General features: G+C 43.2%; 2 protein-coding genes across 7 annotated transcripts in view; one reads left to right on the top strand and one right to left on the bottom strand.

Moving 5' to 3' along the window:
- The first annotated feature begins 560 nt into the window (after positions 1–560).
- On the top strand, positions 561–4,462 carry DUSP12 (dual specificity phosphatase 12). 3 transcript variants are annotated; one of them, XM_066990420.1, is made up of 6 exons: positions 561–1,119; positions 1,213–1,326; positions 1,427–1,526; positions 2,549–2,645; positions 3,348–3,534; positions 4,128–4,462. In XM_066990420.1, exons 1-6 carry the CDS (start codon positions 577–579, stop codon positions 4,287–4,289), a joined length of 1,203 nt encoding a protein of 400 aa, XP_066846521.1. In that variant the 5' UTR covers positions 561–576; the 3' UTR covers positions 4,290–4,462. The 3 variants fall into 3 exon arrangements, with proteins under 3 accessions (XP_066846521.1, XP_066846522.1, XP_066846523.1); XM_066990421.1 differs by having other exon boundaries at positions 797–1,119; positions 1,408–1,526; XM_066990422.1 differs by lacking the exon at positions 1,213–1,326 and having other exon boundaries at positions 797–1,119; positions 1,408–1,526.
- A 650-nt stretch (positions 4,463–5,112) lies between these two features.
- The window catches only part of ATP6V1A (ATPase H+ transporting V1 subunit A), a 30,393-nt gene continuing 16,757 nt past the window's right edge, over positions 5,113–18,748 (bottom strand). For all 4 annotated transcript variants that reach the window (XM_048047630.2, XM_066990419.1, XM_013196365.3 and 1 more), the window contains exons 5-15: positions 18,005–18,142; positions 17,375–17,526; positions 16,366–16,528; positions 15,149–15,257; positions 14,241–14,363; positions 14,037–14,151; positions 12,608–12,671; positions 11,636–11,839; positions 9,657–9,751; positions 8,850–9,021; positions 5,113–7,348 (exon numbers count right to left, since the gene is read on the bottom strand). In XM_048047630.2, the coding sequence (XP_047903587.1) occupies positions 7,256–7,348; positions 8,850–9,021; positions 9,657–9,751; positions 11,636–11,839; positions 12,608–12,671; positions 14,037–14,151; positions 14,241–14,363; positions 15,149–15,257; positions 16,366–16,528; positions 17,375–17,526; positions 18,005–18,142 (1,428 nt within the window). In that variant the 3' untranslated portion in view covers positions 5,113–7,255. The remainder of the gene's footprint in view (positions 7,349–8,849; positions 9,022–9,656; positions 9,752–11,635; positions 11,840–12,607; positions 12,672–14,036; positions 14,152–14,240; positions 14,364–15,148; positions 15,258–16,365; positions 16,529–17,374; positions 17,527–18,004; positions 18,143–18,748) is intronic.

Raw genomic sequence — 18,748 nt, 5'->3', positions numbered from 1 at the left:
AGGGAATGAAGGGCCCTCACAGCCCTACGGTTTGTTTTAATCTCCAAGCCAGCAATTCACAAACACAAACCTACATACCAGTGTTGGTTCCAGAGGCTTCCTAGATAAATACTCCTCCAGGTCTCCTTTCCTCACTGAATGTAATGGTTATATCACAGGACTACTTTGAGGCAGGATAGCAGAAATCTTAAAAAGTGTAGGTGCTAGGCTTTCCTGCAGTGACTGATCTCACCTTTAATCCGTTTGTCCACTCAGACCCCATTGTTTCAGCAATGTATCAGGAGTTTTATTAATGATGCCTGTTTTCTGAGTATTTGTAAGACCACAATACTTGATGCTTTCATGGTTTTCTCTGTAACTGGAATTCCAGAGCTGGAATGTTCACAGCCTCATCGTAGCACTTGAAAGGCTGGCAGCACTGAACATGTGCCATTTACTACTTCTCGCCTTACAACGCCTTATAAATACAGGTTTAAAAAAAGGGGGGGGGGGGGGGGACCTGGGGTAGAAGAAGGAGTGCCTCCTATGCTTCCCAATGCCACTCTGTGCCAAAACCCCTTTGGGCAGAAAGGGAAAATGCTATCTGTGGAAAACCTCTACCAAACTCTGTGCATGCCTTCTTTATCAGAAACCATCCTAGGCATACGGAGACCATTTACGCTACCACCACGGCAAAAAGAACCACAGCCAAACACCGAAGCGCGCCGCGGTCTCCGACAGCTGCCAGCCGCCCCTCACACACCCGCACAGGCCCCACCCCGCCCCCCTCCGCCATTTTGTGGGCGGCCGCCGGCGGATGCCGCCATCTTGTGGGCGGCGCCGGGCCGCGGCCATGGCGGGCGCTGCGGGGGAGCCCGATGTCGGCGGCATGGTGGCGGTGTCGGCGGGGCTCTACGTGGGCGGCGCGGAGTCGTGCTCGTCCCCGGCGTCGCTGGCGGCCGCGGGGGTGGTGGCGGTGCTCACAGTGGACGCGGAGGAGCCGCCGGCGGTGCCGGGGGTGCGGACCCTGCACGTCCGTGCGCGGGACGAGCCCGGCGCCGACCTGCTGAGCCGCCTGGACGAGTGCGCCGCCTTCATCGGCGCGGCGCGGGCGGGCGGCGGGGCCGCCCTCGTCCGCTGGTGAGGGCCGGGGCCGGGGGCTCGGCGGCGGGGCTGGCAGCCCCGGGCGGCGCCGAGGGCCGGCCTCGCCTCGTCCCGCGCCTTCCCTTGCAGCCAGGCCGGGGTGAGCCGCAGCGTGGCCGTGGTGACCGCCTACCTCATGAAGACGCAGGGGCTCGGCTGGGAGGAGGCGTACGCTGCTGTCAGGGCTGCCAAGCCCGATGCCGAGTGAGTGCCCGGCCGTAAGGGCGGAGTGAGGGGCGCTGCCCCCCGCCCGGCCTCAGCCCGCGCCCCTCTCTCTCACCGCAGGGTGAACCCGGGCTTCCAGGGGCAGCTGAAGCTCTACGAGGCCATGGGCTGCACGGTGGACAGCGGCAGCGCCCTGTACAAGCGGTACCGCCTGCAGATGCTCAGGGAGAGGTACCCCGGTGAGTGGGGGAGCCGGGGGGGCTGTGGGAGCGCCGCCCCTGCCAGTGGCGCTCGAGCTGGAGGTGAAACTTGCCGCTGTGGTCTCCCAAAGGCCTGGGTGGCTGATGCCGGGTGATCACAGCATCATACGGTTTTTCTGCTCTCTGCTTTTTTGCCCCACGGACCGCACCAGGCATCCGGGTGGGTCTTTCTGATGTGTGGTTACTTTAAGTTACCGTTGTTAGCAGTTTTAAGTCATGTGCCCCCATCTGTGGTTTCTGAACTGTGTTGCTGTGGTTTGTGACTGTCTTTAACTAGCTGTGCATCAGGAAGATCTCATGTGTCTTGTGTGCTGTAGGAGGGCAGCATATGAGTATGGTGGTGGGACACGGTTCAGAGATCATTTAAAAAAAAAACCACACTAATTTCAGAGCCTGTTTGATGTCTTTCTGCATGGACAGCAAACCAGTGGATGTCCTTCCATAGAACATCTCAGGTGGGACGAGCATCTGTCCTTAAATGCACACAAGCACATCAGAATTACGCCACTTTACAGACTCAGCTCAGTGTTTGTTGACTGTGAGTACTGCGCTCAAAGTAGCTGGGCATAGTAGTTTGTCTGGCCTTGAGTTGGCCAGACAAACGTTCATATCATATTGTCTCATCAGTGGGAGAAAACAGGGTATTTGAGGTGTGTCTGAGAAATGAATCTGTGATGAACTGTTCTCTAACAATTCCTCCTATGCTTTTATTTCCTGTTTAAATGAGAACGCAGAGCAAAAGGCAACTAATTTACCTTTGTTAAGGCCACATTATAGATTCCATTTCACTGTGCTAAGTGAATCCCAGTCTGACTGTGGTGGGATGAGGCTGTTTTAGTTTGAGCTTACCTAATGGAATGGTTGAGTGAACAAAGTAATGTGAAGAAAGTAGCTTTTACATACGGTGACTGGGGCAGAGGCATAGTGCTCTCTTCTCCCACTGTAATGCGTATCATGGCTTTATTGATCTGATTCGCAACTTAATATTGTCTGCTTTGCAGAACTTCAAGACTTACCTCGAGAAGTCTTCGCTGATGATCCAACCAATATGTGTCAAACACTGAACACAGAGGTTCTCTACAGATGCAGGAAATGCAGGTATTGAACCATTCATATTTCCCACAACATAGCATTTTGAAATGATCTCAAAAGGAAAATAGCCTGTGTAAATCAGTGGGTATGTCATTATTGTTAGAACAGGGATAAGATCTTGCGTAAATTTCCATATAGCATATGCCACAGAAATTAAACAGAAGTAAATTGTGAAATACAAAACTTGAAGTTGAACAGCACTTGTGCAGCCTAGCTCATCACATTGTACGGGAAGGTATAATTCTGCTTGGCTTTGTGAAGTTGCTTGCTCTGAAACTGTAATTTCTAGTTTGTTTTTGAAAATCATGTTCTCCAGAAAAAGACTTGACTCAATTTTAACTACTTTTTATGGATTATAAAGTAAAATACAAAGTCCTGCTGCTTCTTAGATGTAGATTTTTTTCAAGCATATGAGCTTAGATTTTAAATTTCAGTAGGTGGGAACTATTTTAAAAAAGATATATGTCGGAAACAGCATATAGCTGAAAACTACACAAATTGTAAGTTTTGCTAAGAAGCAGACCTAAACAGAGTCAGTACCTCCTGACTTTTCAGACTAAATGAAAAGAATGTAGGATATGTAATCCTATTTATTTACATATTGTCAAAAGGTTTGTGTACCTGTGCTCCACTGTCTGTAAGTTTCCCCAGTAAAAACAAGCATTTTACTTTTTCTTGCTTTTTCCCCCCTTCTGTCGTGGAGGACAGGCGCTCTCTATTCCGTAGTTCCAGCATTTTGTCCCATGTGGAAGGAGATGGACCAACAGCCTTTGTTCACAAGAGAATAACGGAGTCAGCGCAACTTTGTGGTGGTGGCCCTGATAAGTGTACCTCTTACTTCATTGAGCCCGTGCAGTGGATGGAGCCAGCGTTACTAGGAGTCATGGAAGGACAGGTGAATGTGCTTTATTTTTGTTTGTTTTTTGCCAAGACAAAACAAACTTGCTATTCCCTCATGTGAAGGTCCCCACCCACTGTCCTAGGTCTCCCAGCCTCTCCTGAATCAATTTTGCAGATTACAGACAGATTCTCAAATGTGAAATATCCTTTTATAAGGAAATGAGCTAGAGATCTTGTTGGCCTGAGAACACTAGCAAGGGTGTTGGACAAGGATATTCTGGTGTTTGCTTTTAGTATGAGAACGGGTTTGTGAGACTTACAAAGCCTGCTGTGGTCTCAGGCTGACTGAGGCTTTCTGATGTCCAAGAGACTGGCATAACTCCTGGAACCAAACCAGGTCTGATTAGCTGCATTTCCACGCCATCCCTTCTGCCAGCACAGCTGTCTCCTGCGCCCTAGGGCATGGCAAGCACCAGCCTATTTAGCTTTCTTTTTTTGCCTGTTTTTCAGACTGTTTTTCTGTGAAATGATACATGGGAAGGAGCTGGCTTAGTGCAGGTTGCCATAACTTAATGTACCACAGAATTACATTTTACATAGAACTACATCTGAATGCAGCTTATAACAGTTCATTTGTTTTTCTTGCAGCTTCTGTGTCCCAAATGCACATCTAAGCTGGGCTCCTTTAGCTGGCGGGGTGAGCAGTGTTCTTGTGGCCGCTGGGTGACTCCTGCCTTCCAGATTCACAAAAGTAGAGTGGATGAAGTGAGAACGCTGCCAGTTGGTAACCTCCTCACTGCTAAAACCTGAACTCATCATGCCTCTTGATGGACTTCTAAACAACCACAGAGAAATGCTGGGTAGCCTGGGATTGCCGGAACTGAGGTTGTGACTCGCACCCCCTTTGTAATACAATGGAATTACTTGAACCTCCTCAATTCTCACTTTCAGTATCTCTAATACATGATGTATATGCATGTGTATATATGTGTGTGTGTATATATATATATGTATATATATGTATAAAGGCAAAGCATGTCCCTTAAAGAGGTGTTGCAGAGTGGTCAAAGATGTACAGAAATGTGCATGTGAGTGAGAATATACTATTTACAGAAGGTCTCAAATCCTTATATAGGAAGAACATTACCACGTTAGTTTAAGGGTGTGGACAATAGCGCTACTAATCTGATACAGGAGTTCAGAACAATTTACCTAAAACAGGCATCTCAGATTTTAAGAGGGATATATTCCACAACATGATGTACAAGGCATGGAGATACTTCAAGGCTTAGTAATGGTGCCAATGTTAAGGCACTTCACAAGGTGTTGCATTAGCATGTGTCACAGCAAGATCACAGTTATACTTCTATTACAATAAAGCACATACACTGCAACATGACACTTTTCAGATGATGTCTGAGGAGATTGTGTAAGCTACTGGAGTGGGGGAACTGAGTAAAGTGCCCCTGCTAAGTTTATTCCAAGTTGATTTAGAAAGACCCCAAAAGTAAGATTTTTAAAGGAAGGTGTATGCTTTGCTTATGGTATGCTGTGAACACCACTGTGGCACAGCTTTGGTTTGACATCAGAAAATGGGATGGGTAGGAGCTACATTAAATCCATTTTATTCTCATTGACTTCAACAATTTTTTAATCTTTTTTTACACAATTTCCAGCAACATACATTATGAAATATACAAGATAAAGTAGGCGGCTGGGTTCTGCCCATCATTTCATTCCTCCCACTTCTGTGGAGGGAAGACTTGCAGTACACAGTGAACATCAGAATCTCAACACTGAAAACTGAGACACAAAACAAAAAAAAGACAAAAATATATATGAAACTGTTTGAACTGGTCACACGTCAGGGCCAGGTACAGCACAATAAATATTAGAACTGCATTATCTTAGACATCTTCTGTAAAGTTTATAACATCCTCTATTTAAAGAGATAAGAACATCTGTTTTCTAGCATGAAATGCTACATAGTACAGTGCTGAAGGGTATGAACAACGAGGAATCCAGCAAGAGCTTGAGTGGTGACTACTCATTCACACATGCTCATTGTTAAAATAAGCAGCACTCATTGAAAGTTTAGTGAACTGTAAACCTAACCATTCACTACCAGAATACCAGCTGTAGTAGTAGTTTATTTTTGGAGAACCAAGAATAGTAAATCCATTTAAGTTTCGGCTGGGCTTTCCATGGCAAACAGCGAGCTGATACCGTAATGGAAGTGGCAGCATTTGGTCCTTAGCTCCAAGATCCCTTTGCACCATTACTATTCAAAGCTGGCAGCTGGTGGAAAAACACTTCAGTGCAGAATGAACGTTTACACAACCATGCCACTACCAGTGTCATCCACAACAGTTACTGTTTCGTGACCATAACAAGTCAGCAGATGCCAGCCTGGCACAGTGTTGCACGACAAAGAAGTGTTAGATGCTATGTGACACAAGTGAGAGTTCAAAGACTGGAGAAGATGACAGCATCTTTTTCCTCTCTCTGCAGCAATGATAGGAGTGCTGGCACTTGAAGTTCGACAGGAAGGCTGCTCTATGCTCACTCCTCATCTCAAACTAGTTTTGCCAATAAGCAAGCCCAAGACAAAGCAATTTCAGCTGCTTGACAGACTGTGCTTCCAGAGCATAGTGCAGAAGTCACCAGTTTCTCTTGCATCATAATCAAGAAGGCAGAAGTAAATACGCTTTGTACTGTTGACCTTCCTCCTCCTTACCCCCTATCCCCAGAAGCTTAACATCATATAATATTTTTATGCAAGAACTGAGGACCTGTGCCACTGCCAAACAGGCCAAGTTGGCAGAGGTGGAGCGGGAAGGTTAAGCACATGCTTTTCTTTTCCTAAAGACGACCTGGACACTGCACTGGAGGCAAGTGTTGGTAGAGAGCACCACCTAGGAAGGACTGTATTCCTGGTCCACACGTGGAATCACCACAGCCTGTTATGGCCAGTAGTACGAAGCAGCAGTAACACGCTTCACAAACTAAAGCAGCTGAGTGTTGTGAAATTTTATGGGGTGAGTGGGATGCAAGAAGGCAAAAATCTGCTGGAAACTGAGCACCTATGGCTTTGACTTTAGCTGATGCTCAGTCCAACAGTCCCATCTGTATTAAGTAGGAAAATAAAATTGTTTCTCCAGTGTACAAAAGCATACTGGCTACTTGTACACGCTCATCTTCTAGTCAGTCCTTTCTTGGAGAGAGCCAGAACTACCACAATTCGATAGCGACAGGCTCAGTTGAAGGTCGCAGAAAGGACAGGGTAGTGAAGAACTTTGGTCATCACAGTATGGTCAAAAATTCTGTTTAAGAATAGGGAGTTTCATAATAGTCACTTAGCAAAGTGCTAGACCTAAATGCCCTTACCACTGCCAGCTCAGACCGTACCACATGACTGCATTAAGATCTACACCTCCTCTGCCAGTGCAGCTCAGTTGGTTGGGTCCCAAGGCCAGAGACTGCTTACCAAGAGAGCTGGGAGAGGGCAAGCTGAATTTTTTCCCGCCCTAGAAGTGTACAACAGCATTTCTTCACTCAGCCGGGCCCATTCGCACGTCACTCACCATTTCAGACACACAAAGCAATGCTGAACACAAACTAAGAGGAATGTTTTGTAAAGACACTGAGTATGAACAGGGAAACATAGGGCTATTTATCAACTCAAGTACTGTTGCATCATTCTTGTAAGGTAGGGAAGCAGAGGAGTTGAGATGAGGAATTCAGAGGACAAAACGGAGTGGTCGCAGAGGCCGAGTCTAGTCTTCCAGACTGCGAAACGCATTCTGCATATCCTCAAACAGTTGAGCATAGTCTGCCTTGATTTTTGCTTCACCATCTTTGACAGGGTCCTGGAAAACAACATAGTGGATGAACAGATCAGTCCTGAAAAGCCTCCGGTACTCAAGACAACCCTGCTTTGCCAGTGCTATAGTTTCTTGACCTCAGCATTAACACCTGCTAACTACAGAGCAGGCATTTATAGCTCTGTGTCTGCTTTCTGTCAGTCCTTTGTCTCAGCAACAGCCACAAGATTTAAATCTCATCCACTTTCCACATTCAGCGAGCAGGCAGAGTGGATACTGAACAGAGAATTACTTGCATGAGCAGTGCTTACTTTACCTACTGAAAAGGAACTGATTTGGAGAGGATCCAATAACACTTAGCGTCTTTTTTAATACTGTGTGATCCAAGAGCTGCAGTAATTCATACCAGCTCCTGTCCCGAGAGCAAATGGAGTAAGGTTCTTGTTACTCAGAGAAATGCTCTGCTGTATTTTTTGGGGTGCATTCCTTGTAAATGCAAGAGTTACTTTGCTATCACTCAGATGTTGATCAGTTAATTAAAATGGCCTTGTGAAATCATAACAAGCTCAAGGACATCTTTGAACAGCTGCATGTTCCTCAGAATACCTTTCATGAAGGACAAGGGCAAATACTGTAACAATCAGCCTTGTTCTGAGGCTGCAAGGCCTTCCCTGTAAGAAGCAACAGCGGTCAAGCTATGAAATCTGTTAAATGTCTTCACCATTCTCTTCTCAGCATTATGTTCCTCTAGGTCAACTCAGCTATTGGTAAACACAGAGCACTTACAGCTACGGATTGCATTACCTATCGCTCCAAAGTACACAGACAGCAGGACATTTAAATTCACATGCCTTTTAGGCTGTTGCTCAGGAAACACATTTTTTCTTTCATAACTATTACTGTATTAGAGGGCCACCTCCACATAACATTTTAATTCTACAAATTGCATTTTTCAGTCATGCCTATCCACTGCTATGCTGTATGCCAGGTGTCTTCTAGTGGCCGGGGTTTGTAAATGAAAGTATTACTTCCCCTATTTCCACATAACCAGCTCTCAAGCAAGCTCACATGCCCAAGTGTATCTTGTTACGTTCTTGATGTTTTCAGAATATATACCAGGGATCTGCTTGTTGCAGAAACAAGCCAGTACCCTGCAGGAATAGAACACTGGCAACACAAGAATGCTCAACTTTAAACATAATTTTATTTCATGGCATTAATTCTTGAAAGATTTGTGATACTGGCTCATAAGAGTTTTAAAATAAGCATCACATTTTTTACAGAATATTGCTTAGCTACTTCAACATCAGACAGCGCCACAGGTTACTGTCCTAGCAGTAAATGCTACTACCAGCATGCTATGCATGAGTTTTAAGAGAGGAGTAGGAACGCTGCACTATAAAGGATGGATACCGAAGTTACTCAGAGGGTAACCCAGTGAGTAGACCTATATCTAAGACAACCAATGACCACGTTCGAGTAAACAGCTTTTAGAGGCCCTGGTAACTCCCGATAAGGAGTGCAAGCCAGTTCCTAACAAACATACCTTGAATTTCATGGAGGTAAGTCTGTAGAGGATTTCACTCATGTTCTCTCGGATGATGGACCACGTGATCTTATTGTCACTCTGGGCTGTGGTTTCTACAGCACGGCGTGCCATGTCATAAAACGCAATCATATTGGAAAGCATTCCCACTGTTTTATAGAAAGGGCAGAATCTGATGGAACAGAAGAAGATTCATCAGGCATCTTGGAACAACTAACAGGACTAGCCTTTGCTCCTGCCTTCACAACAACTCTGAATTCTCACCTGAAATAACAGCCTGCACTACTCCACAGCTTTCTGATACATGCTGTCAAAGGAGACAGTGAACCTATGATTCACCTATTCAAAAATGTGGGACCTATTAGAGGCAAAGGCAATCATCCTAAAGTGAGGTTTCCAGAACACCCAAACACTGAACAAAACAGGAGAACAGTAACCATCACCGTACAAGTCTCACATTCAATCCTTCTTCCTGTTTTGTCCATTATGGGATTAGGCTTTCTGCAAGCAGCCTGGGAGAACCCGACAGTTCCGCAAGTTTCTTTGCTCACAGGAACGGGAGTATTTTTATGATAAGAACAATCCAGAGGCTCCACGCACAGAAAATTCCTTTTTTAATGGACAGATGACTGCCACAGAAGGTACCTCATTATTATTTATACAATACATCATGGTAACTCCTGTGCCTCCCTGTCACACACAAGCATACCTTGCCTTAGCAACATAACCAAAAGGCACACACCATTACAGAACGTGTCTAAGTTTTTAGTGATTTACAAGAGAGCTATGTAGCCATTCAGATCTCACCTGTCATAAGGCGTATAACCATTCTGTTGCAAGAAGTCATCTTTTATCAGCTTGGCAACCTCCAATGTAATTTTGTCTGTTTCTGCCAAAGAAGCCTAGAAAGTAAGGTCCACTGTTAGTTTAGTACTCAACTCCATTCAAATCACAGAATAGTTTGGGCTGGAAGGGACCTTAAAGACCATCTAGTTCTAACCCCCTGCCATGGGCACAGACTTCCACTAGACCAGGCCAAATCCCCATCCAACCTGATCTTGGACACTTCCAGGGATGGGGCACCCACAGCTTCTCCGGGCAACCTGTTCTAGTGCCTCACCACCCTCACAGGAAAGAATTTCTTCCTAACATCTAATCTAAACCTGCCTTCTTAGTTTAAAGAGTTTAAAGCATAGTATGTCCTGGCCAAGAACCATTATCTTTCAGTACCTTCTTTCCTTTGGATGTTTCTCACTTCCTGCTACAGAAGAGCCAATTCACTTAATAGCCCAATGGGCCAAAAAGTCAGTAATTCTACTCTAAGCCTACCTGATCATAAACAATGAAAAGGAAGTTTCCTTTAAGGTAGGAAAGAGCCACCAAAGAAAACACACATGGTGCTGCTATGAGATACATTGAAACATTACCTTCCTACATGAAGAAGTAAAATTATTCGCCCTTCCCTAAAATTCTGATATCCATGGAAGAAAAGCTAGATCTGAGCATTTTAGATCAGTAAGTAATATTAAGGATTTGATATGAGCCTCCACAGCTAACCATGGGCTTTCCCTTTGTGGCATTCAAGAAAAATAAAGAAGTTGATGACAACAGTATGTCGTACTGTGCAGGACAGACACAACCCTGCTGCACAGTTATTACTGTTAGGGCACTCTTCTCTACTAGTCCGAGTACTTCTGTGGTGGGAACAATACCCACAGTTACAACCACTGGACTCGGTATCACTTCCGTGCCAAGGAACTGATTCTATCCTGTTCTGTAAAGTAGTCTTTTAGAACATATTTTTGTAAATAAGAAACTGCAGAAGGCCCTTTCCTTCAAAGGCATATCTAAAGAAGAGAGCTCTGCTAGGCAAGATCTAGTGAAAAGCCTCATCTTAGCTGGGCTAGAACAGTAGTGAACAGGGCTAGCACCAGGACCAAACTTTCTTCAAACAATGGTAGTTACAACATGTTACCAAGCATTACCGGTACCTTGTAAATCAGCATAACTCACCTAAACATCATGGAATTAAATTACTCTCAAGTATGTGCTGGGTACCTTTCAATTATCATATTTACAGTGCTAAGCTAAAACCATTTTCAGTAAGGTCCCTTTTGAGAGCTCTCAGGGGAAATTTTGCTGTCCAAGTTCAGCACTCCATCCAAAATAGTGAAGTGAAGAAAGGAAATTAAAGAATGCCTGTAAAATGGAGCCATATGTAACGTCACAGGTTTCCATAAAGAAACTAGATAATCGCCAGTTTTAGAAAACGCAGACCACTTCTGTTTCTGCATACCAACTTGTAAATACCAGCACCTCTCGTCTGCTGCTGGCAATATGGTTTCTGAGAAATTGTAACTCTTCAGGCTACTAAAAATAAAGATCAGTCTGCATCATCTCTCTTACAAGGTCTACTTCCAGCAGAGTACTATTGCAGTTTGCAACAAAGGGGACTTTAGCAGGACTTAAACACTGGAGCGAAGTTTCTTAACTCCACCTATTAGATGCCCTGCAATTTAATTTACATGAGAAAAGTAGCCTCAAGCCAAGGTTTACCAAATCTAAAAAAGTGTTTGTCATTAGAAGTCAAATAACATACAAGAAAGCTTCACTAAAGCACAGTTAAATGGAGGAGGAGCCTGGCATCTCCCAGTGAACATTTGCCTTTTTTTCACAATGCAGTATCCATCAAGTTTAGTCTAGGATATGGTCAAAAGCCTGTGCTTGCAGTAATGAAATGGAGGACAGCTCACAGACCTCCTATTTCCTCACAGCTGGTTACTCACCTTCCCCACAAGCTGCACAATCTCCGCAAGGTCCTCCTCTTCTTGCAGGATCTCTTTTGCCTTCGTCCTGAGAGGGACAAACTCTGTAAAATGCTTGTCATAGTACTCATCCAGAGCACGTGTGTATTTGCTGTAACTGATCAGCCAGTTGACAGAGGGGAAGTGTTTGCGTTGTGCCAGCTTCTTATCCAGGCCCCAGAAAACCTGCCAGAACCAAACAGATCAACTAGTCTTCCGAATCGAAAGCAAAACAAAATAACTGAAAGCAAAATGAAAACACACACATAAAAAACACAATATAACAAGCAAGTCTGAGCAAACAACACAGCAAAGGCTATCACAAAGAAGCCTGAGAAAGAAAAAGAAAACCTGATTTATGCTAATTTAACTATAGTAGTGTCTTTCAACTATGTATCTCAAAAAATGATGAACTCCTTTAAGCTGAATTTAGCTTGAGACTCCTCATAAGGGAGAATAAGCAGTAACAAAGACAATGTCAATAGTGGAGTCTAGTTAAGCAGAGCCCTATTTAACTCAGCTCCTTTTCCCAAAACAGGGATGGGCAATCAGTTGCAAGATATTCTTCTCCCAGTCACCTGCTCTGAGGATTTTTTCCTGGTTTCGATGTACCTATTAGAAGTGCTTCACTTTCCATCCTAGCCAAGAGTGGCCACACTTCAAGCGCAGCTCAAAGGGATGCAATCAGGAAGCACATGGATATTCCTGAGCAGTCACTGTTGGCAGGAATTGGCACCTCTTCTTCCTCTTCCAAAGGCTTCTCAAACACATCAGTTCAGAGACCATCTCATAAGGTCACCTTTTAACTCTGTTAGAACATTTTCCAAAGCACCCTACAAAAAGTTGCCTGTATCAAATCAAAGCTCTCACACAGCCACTGGCACAAACGTACTGAAGCACAACGATTTTGAGTCTGACAGTATGGGCAAAAGAGCTGCAGCTTGAGGGACATACCTGCACAATGCCCAAAGTAGCTGATGTGACAGGATCTGAGAAGTCACCACCTGGGGGAGAGACACTGAGCAGGAAGACAGAAGGAAAAGTAATCAGAATCACTGTCACGGTTTAAGCTGAAGTACCAAACGTGACTATACAGGTCAGTGATCACAGAAACAAGAAAGGCTAACACCATTTCACATAAATAATAGGTCGCAAGCTTCTGCTGCGGTGATAGTAGCAGCATGCCTACACAGGGGTGATATCAAGGGTACCATGAACTATAGTTATTTCAGTAACTGATTGGCAATATCAAGGTATGATTTTAGTCACTTTAGCTTCAGGTAGTAACTCCAGCTTGGATTACCAAACCGACCTCAACAGGAACAGATTCAATAGGTGTGCCGATAGGGCAGCTTGAAACACAGTGAAAAGATTATTTTACAGAAAATATCCCACTTTGAAATTATTTCAGGTAAATATCACGTATTTATCTATGCTATTACCAATTCAATTTCATTTGGGCTTGACATGCCTTCCCAAACAGGTAAAAATCTTCCAAACTCAAAAGCAGATGCATTTGTGCACTTATGTTGTATACAGCAGAACCAAGCAGAGCAAATAAAGGACTTCGGAGTAGTTGCAGATGCTAGAGGCTCTCCTGAAGACCCCATGAGGAAAAGCCATTTTACCCACAGTACATTATACAAATAAATACAGCCTACAAAAGGTGTCTGCCTCGTGTATAAGTTTCTAGTTCATACCACTGCAAGCCACCTATGACATTTTATCAAAAAAGAAAGTGGTGATGGCCCATTTTCTCTTCTCTCACCCTGAAAATTTCAAGTGCCTCTGGACTTGCTTTTTCGTGTTTTGGTCATTCTTTCAGTACAATGCAGTAACTGGTGAGAAGGGATTCAGTACTGTCACCACAGCCTAGGGTACACAGGAATGCTTTTCAAAGTTCTCATCTAACACTTCAGCTGAAAATTTCCATGTTCTACATGATGTCTGGGCACCACATACTTTTCGCAGCCCATCACAGCTTGAGATATGCTGTTCCGTGTATTTCTACTCTTCAGCAAGAGAATCATAATGAATTACGTCCCCGCACCGCTGCTCTAAATACCCCTTCTTTTCTTTTCTGAGCGTGGTTTGACATACTTTGCAGTGACAGTGCTAATGACACTCTTCCTGGAGCCACTTACTCTGACTGCTGTGACTGTGATTCCACACCTCACAGAACTAGCGTCCACATTCATTCTTTCTGCCCCTATGCACAATTTAGCGTTACTTAAGGCTGAACAGAGACTAAGCATCTATTTACATATCTGTAGTTCTGCAGCTGCACAGAGCAACAAGGCCTTCTTCTTTGAAAGTACTTTGACTTGCGAAGATATACGGGAAGAACTGCAGCCAGTGCAAAGCAAAGAAATGCAACACTCACGCTCCGACAATGCTGACGCTGCCTTCCCTTTCAGGATTTCCCAGACACTTCACTCTGCCAGCTCGCTCATAGAAAGAGGCTAGACGTGCACCAAGGTAGGCTGGATAACCACTGTCTGCAAGTATCAACACAAAGGAATCAAGTCAAAGGCTCTGAGTTTAAAGGATGTATTTACAAGACTGGATTGAGAAAAGGACTACTCACCAGCTGGCATTTCAGCCAGTCGTCCCGAAATTTCTCTGAGGGCCTCAGCCCATCGGGAGGTAGAGTCTGCCATCATACTGACATGGTAGCCCATGTCTCGGAAATACTCAGACAGGGTGATTCCTAGAACAAAGACAACAGCACGCTGCAGGATACAGTTCAGAAAGGAATTCTACCCTCATGTGTTGTCACTAAGGGGCAAACAAGATAAATAATTTAAGTTTACACTCTCATGTCAACAGAGACTGAAAGTCTTTCTTCCCACAAGATCATGTCCATGCTGCCTTTTTTTTTTTTTTATTTCATTTCACTCTCCCCATTTTTGCTTACAAACCTCTCCAGCCCATCTTACATTTCTGTGCATTTTTTTGAGGAGACAGGGCAATACCATTGACAGTATTCTTTGCCTCACTGAAACCATGAACACAGCCTCTTCTTACTGTAAAATGTCTCCTTCCTTTCTAAGCTACCAGAATACAAATGTCAGAAAAGACGTTTTATCTGACAAATTTTAATTAAAAAATATTAAAAAAACAAACCTCTAAGAGGCTGCAAAGGAAAGCAGGCGACTCAGAGAGCCCTATTCCTGCCCACTGAGTAGCTGTACTTGTCAGTAAAAAGCTATTCATGAAGAATGTAAGCTTACATAGTACGTGGGGCAAAACTAGATGAGACCTGGTGGGGTAAGTTCAGCTTATAAGCAAGAATTAATGTGTGGAGATCATAGTTATATACAAGCAAGTCAAATTCAATTGTGATACTAGGACTTTACACAGACAAGGCCTGAAAGAGTTGATTTCTGTAATTAAGCATGTTTCATGGTACCAACCATCTCAGGAACGGAAAATACTAGAGCACAATAGCTTGCTCTACACACAGAACTTTTTTCAGCCTTCTGCAAATCTCACCAGTGTAGATAGAGGCCTCTCTGGCAGCCACAGGCATGTTGGAGGTATTTGCTACCAGAGCTGTTCTCTTCATGATGCTTTCTACCTTGCCATCAACTTCCATTGTTAACTAAAATGCAAGGGGAAAAATAAGACAAAACGATAACTTTAGCTAATTATTTAATCTGTAGTACTCACCTTATATGAGGACACTGTCCTCACAGCCAGTCTAACGAAAGCAGTGACTAGATATAAGATTTCAGGATGCTATGCAGTTTTGCCATCCAGATTACACACAACTTAGCCCTAAATTACACACCTCAGCCTCATTTCACCTTCTGCAAGCGCCAATCCCTATTAAACCCACTTCTTACCACAAACAAATGAGTAATGACAAATCCACTGCATCAGGAAGTACATTATCTTCTTTCAGCCTCACTTTACTAGGCCAGAAGAGGCAAATATCTTGTCCTCCCCTCCTAAGTCTATGACGAAACAGAGTGTTTTTTCTCGCACCTATACCAATCTGAGATCATTTTTGACAACTGGACATAAACCCACATACATATCTCAGATGAAGTCTCACAAGCATGTGAACAATAGAATGCACATCCTGACATTCATGCAGAATTCTTTAAAATATCCTGGGATCTACCTTTTTCATGGCCACTCCAGCTTGGCATCATCATCTTGCAATTGACACAAGCAAGACTTCTACCCCTTACTTCTAACAGTGGAGTTTCAACCTAACAGTTCAGACTATCTGCTCTTTCCCTTATTTTACAGAAGGCTGTGCCACAACTAATCCACTAACATATAACAACAGGCAGGGCAGAACCTGTTGCATCTTTTTTTTTTTTTTTTTTTTAAAGTAGGCATTTTCTACTGTGTCCTTTAAATACAAATGCTGCATTTGCTATATGTGCTAAAGCTAGAAAAGTTAGAGAAAACACCAATAAAAGGTAATATCTTTATAAATTATACCCAGGCAATTCATGTTGGCTTTATTCTAAACAAGTTAAAAAGTACATTCAAATACTAGCCCAGATGTTTCTTGAGGGGCCACTGAAGTCATTCCTGAATGAGCCAAAAGTAATTTATGCTACTACAGTCAGAACTTACAGCCAGGAAGATCTTTTCAAGTCACTATACCAATAAGAAATTTTACTCAGTTACAATACAGCATAATAGCAAGTCTTTCCAAAATGGTTTACTCTCCATGAATTCTCCATACTAACCTCAGGGAAATCTCTCAGTACTTCAGACATTTCATTTCCTCGTTCTCCACAGCCTACATAAATGATGACATCACTGTTGGAGTACTTTGAGAGAGACTGTGAAATTACAGTCTTCCCACAGCCGAATGCCCCGGGAATCGCTGTTGTACCCCCTTGTACACACCTGAGTAAAGAAAAGGGACTCTGATTTGCAAGGAACTCAAAAACAGCTCTCTCCCATCTCAGAATATACTTTCTAATAAAGCTGTCTAATTAAAAGCAGAACGACAGGAGTAACATTCTCTGTTCTAGGTGAGAAGCACAGAGGTATTTCACTAAACCAGAAGACTGAGGGAATAAACTACACTTTTCCTTCTACTGCCCTTGAATTATGTGAGTTATGCTGGTACAACAGCTATGCTTTCAGGCTTGAAACATGGTTGTTTTCACAGCTGGAAGCACTGACGGAATGCAAACGTCAAGAAAAGAATATCAACTGCACTTAAGTGCGCATTATAAGAATAAGCAGCACAATATTTTAGGACCAAAAGTTACCAAATTCAGTGCCTTGGAAGTTAGCCATTTAAAAAGGCATTTTGAGTTACAATTCTGTGTGACAGTTTTCGTAAGTAGTGATTCTAGAAATGCACAACCTCAAGACCACGGAAACAGATCCTACTCATGTGCTCAAATGGAGATATCCAAGCTTGAAAGCTATAGCCTTTCTGTAGATTTGGCATGATTAAATTTAGACTTGTCAATTCTTTACTGGATTAATGCACAAGAACTATCTTGTCAAACTAACTTTTTAACCTTTTTCCACTAACAGATTCTCCTGGCAGATATAGATATATTATCAATCAATATTATCAGCTAGATGTGGGTGTTTTGTTTTTTTTTTTTTTTTTTTTAGATTTATGCTGAGGTACAAAGTGAAGGTTTGGCGTCCGTTTGCCCTTTAAAAAATTAACACCACCCTCTCCCCTAAAAGAGATTTCTTACATACTAGAAAATCAAGGGTAATACTTACGGGAAGAGGGCATCCAGCACTCGTTGGCCAGTTAACAAAGGATGATTTGCTGGTAACTTTTCAGTAACAGGACGGACTTGACGTACAGGCCAGACCTGGACCATAGTGAACTTCTCCTTCACACCTTCAAACTCCAGCTCTAAGACAACATCCTAACAAAGAGCACCAGACATCTGAAGTAAGCAAACAGTTGCACACTGGATCAGCATGCAAATTTTCATCTCAGATCCTCTGTGCTGCTAGGTCTTCGACACAACTTCAACACCCTATCATCCCTTCCAGGGGAACGCACTTTCACATATTTAGAACACTACTAGGAAAAAAAATACAAGATGGAGCTTCAACTAAAAATATGCATTTAAAGAGGAAGTGAACTTTTCATATTCATAGGATACTGTAGATCCCTAGAGGATAGCAAACATGGCATACTTAAATGCCACTGGTAAGTCATAAACAGAGAAAGTAACTGTACAACCATGAAAACCCTGCTGGCAGGGTAGCAGATGTGATTGTCAACTCTGACATTCTGTTGCATGAAAGGCTTTGTAGCTTCATACAGAACAGAAAGGGTACATCAACCCTATGAAAGAGATATGGAATATCCTGATAACTGCTGTTTGGGAGACTTACTGAAGTGTCATAGTTTCCCGGTGGAGCAATGTATGTAACTGTACCCCTGTTCCGTGGGGGCAGCATGATTTTGTGCTTGATAAGGGAATTTTCATTCACTATGCCATAAATATCTCCACCCGTGATGTGGCTGCCAACCTGAAATCAGAACAAGTCTATTAGTCATAAGCGAGAACTCTAGTTAAAAAAAAATGCTGACAAAGAATCATATAACCATAGCTATTAAGTCTAGCACCATGATTACTTCTTTTGTAAATGCATTGCTACAGCACAGTAGCCCATTTACATAACTCATTACTCTAACATCACAATGCTAGCAATACTACGTGTGTTCAGAAGCATTTCAAGGCTTGGACTGAATCAATTACTGACTGGTGCAAGGAATTCTCCTTGTTCCTTTTATACCTCTCAGCTTAATGTGCTAAGTAGAGGAAGGACAGCATATACTAACCTGAAGGACTGGAATAAAAATAATAATAATAAAAAAAAAGCAGATGCCAAGGGCTAAAGCTATGATATTTTCCACTTCTAAGGCTACCTTCACTGTGATCAAAATGTGTGCTGTTGTTATTCTTTTTGCCGAGGTAGCACCTGCTGGTGTTTAGTGCAATTCCACTAGGCTCTTTATAGTACTGCAAACACATTAAACCTTTGAAAGTTTTCCATATGCAGCAACAACACACAGTAAGTCACACAGAGTAAGTTTTCATGATCCTTGTCTAGTCCTCACTCTCATATATCACT

The sequence above is a fragment of the Anser cygnoides genome, chromosome 1 (genome assembly GCF_040182565.1).
Source record: "Anser cygnoides isolate HZ-2024a breed goose chromosome 1, Taihu_goose_T2T_genome, whole genome shotgun sequence".
Lineage (NCBI taxonomy): Eukaryota > Metazoa > Chordata > Aves > Anseriformes > Anatidae > Anser > Anser cygnoides.
The sequence above is the reverse complement of the archived record's forward strand: the minus strand, read 5'-3'. Positions and strand labels throughout refer to the sequence as shown.

Excerpts from the sequence above, each read along its gene's own strand:
- DUSP12 (XM_066990420.1), top strand. The coding sequence starts at position 577 with ATGCTATCTGTGGAAAACCTCTACCAAACTCTGTGCATGCCTTCTTTA. Across the intron at positions 1,327-1,426 it reads GCTGCCAAGCCCGATGCCGA|GGGCAGCTGAAGCTCTACGA; the intron begins GTGAGTGCCCGG and ends CCGGGCTTCCAG. Across the intron at positions 1,527-2,548 it reads GCTCAGGGAGAGGTACCCCG|AACTTCAAGACTTACCTCGA; the intron begins GTGAGTGGGGGA and ends TCTGCTTTGCAG.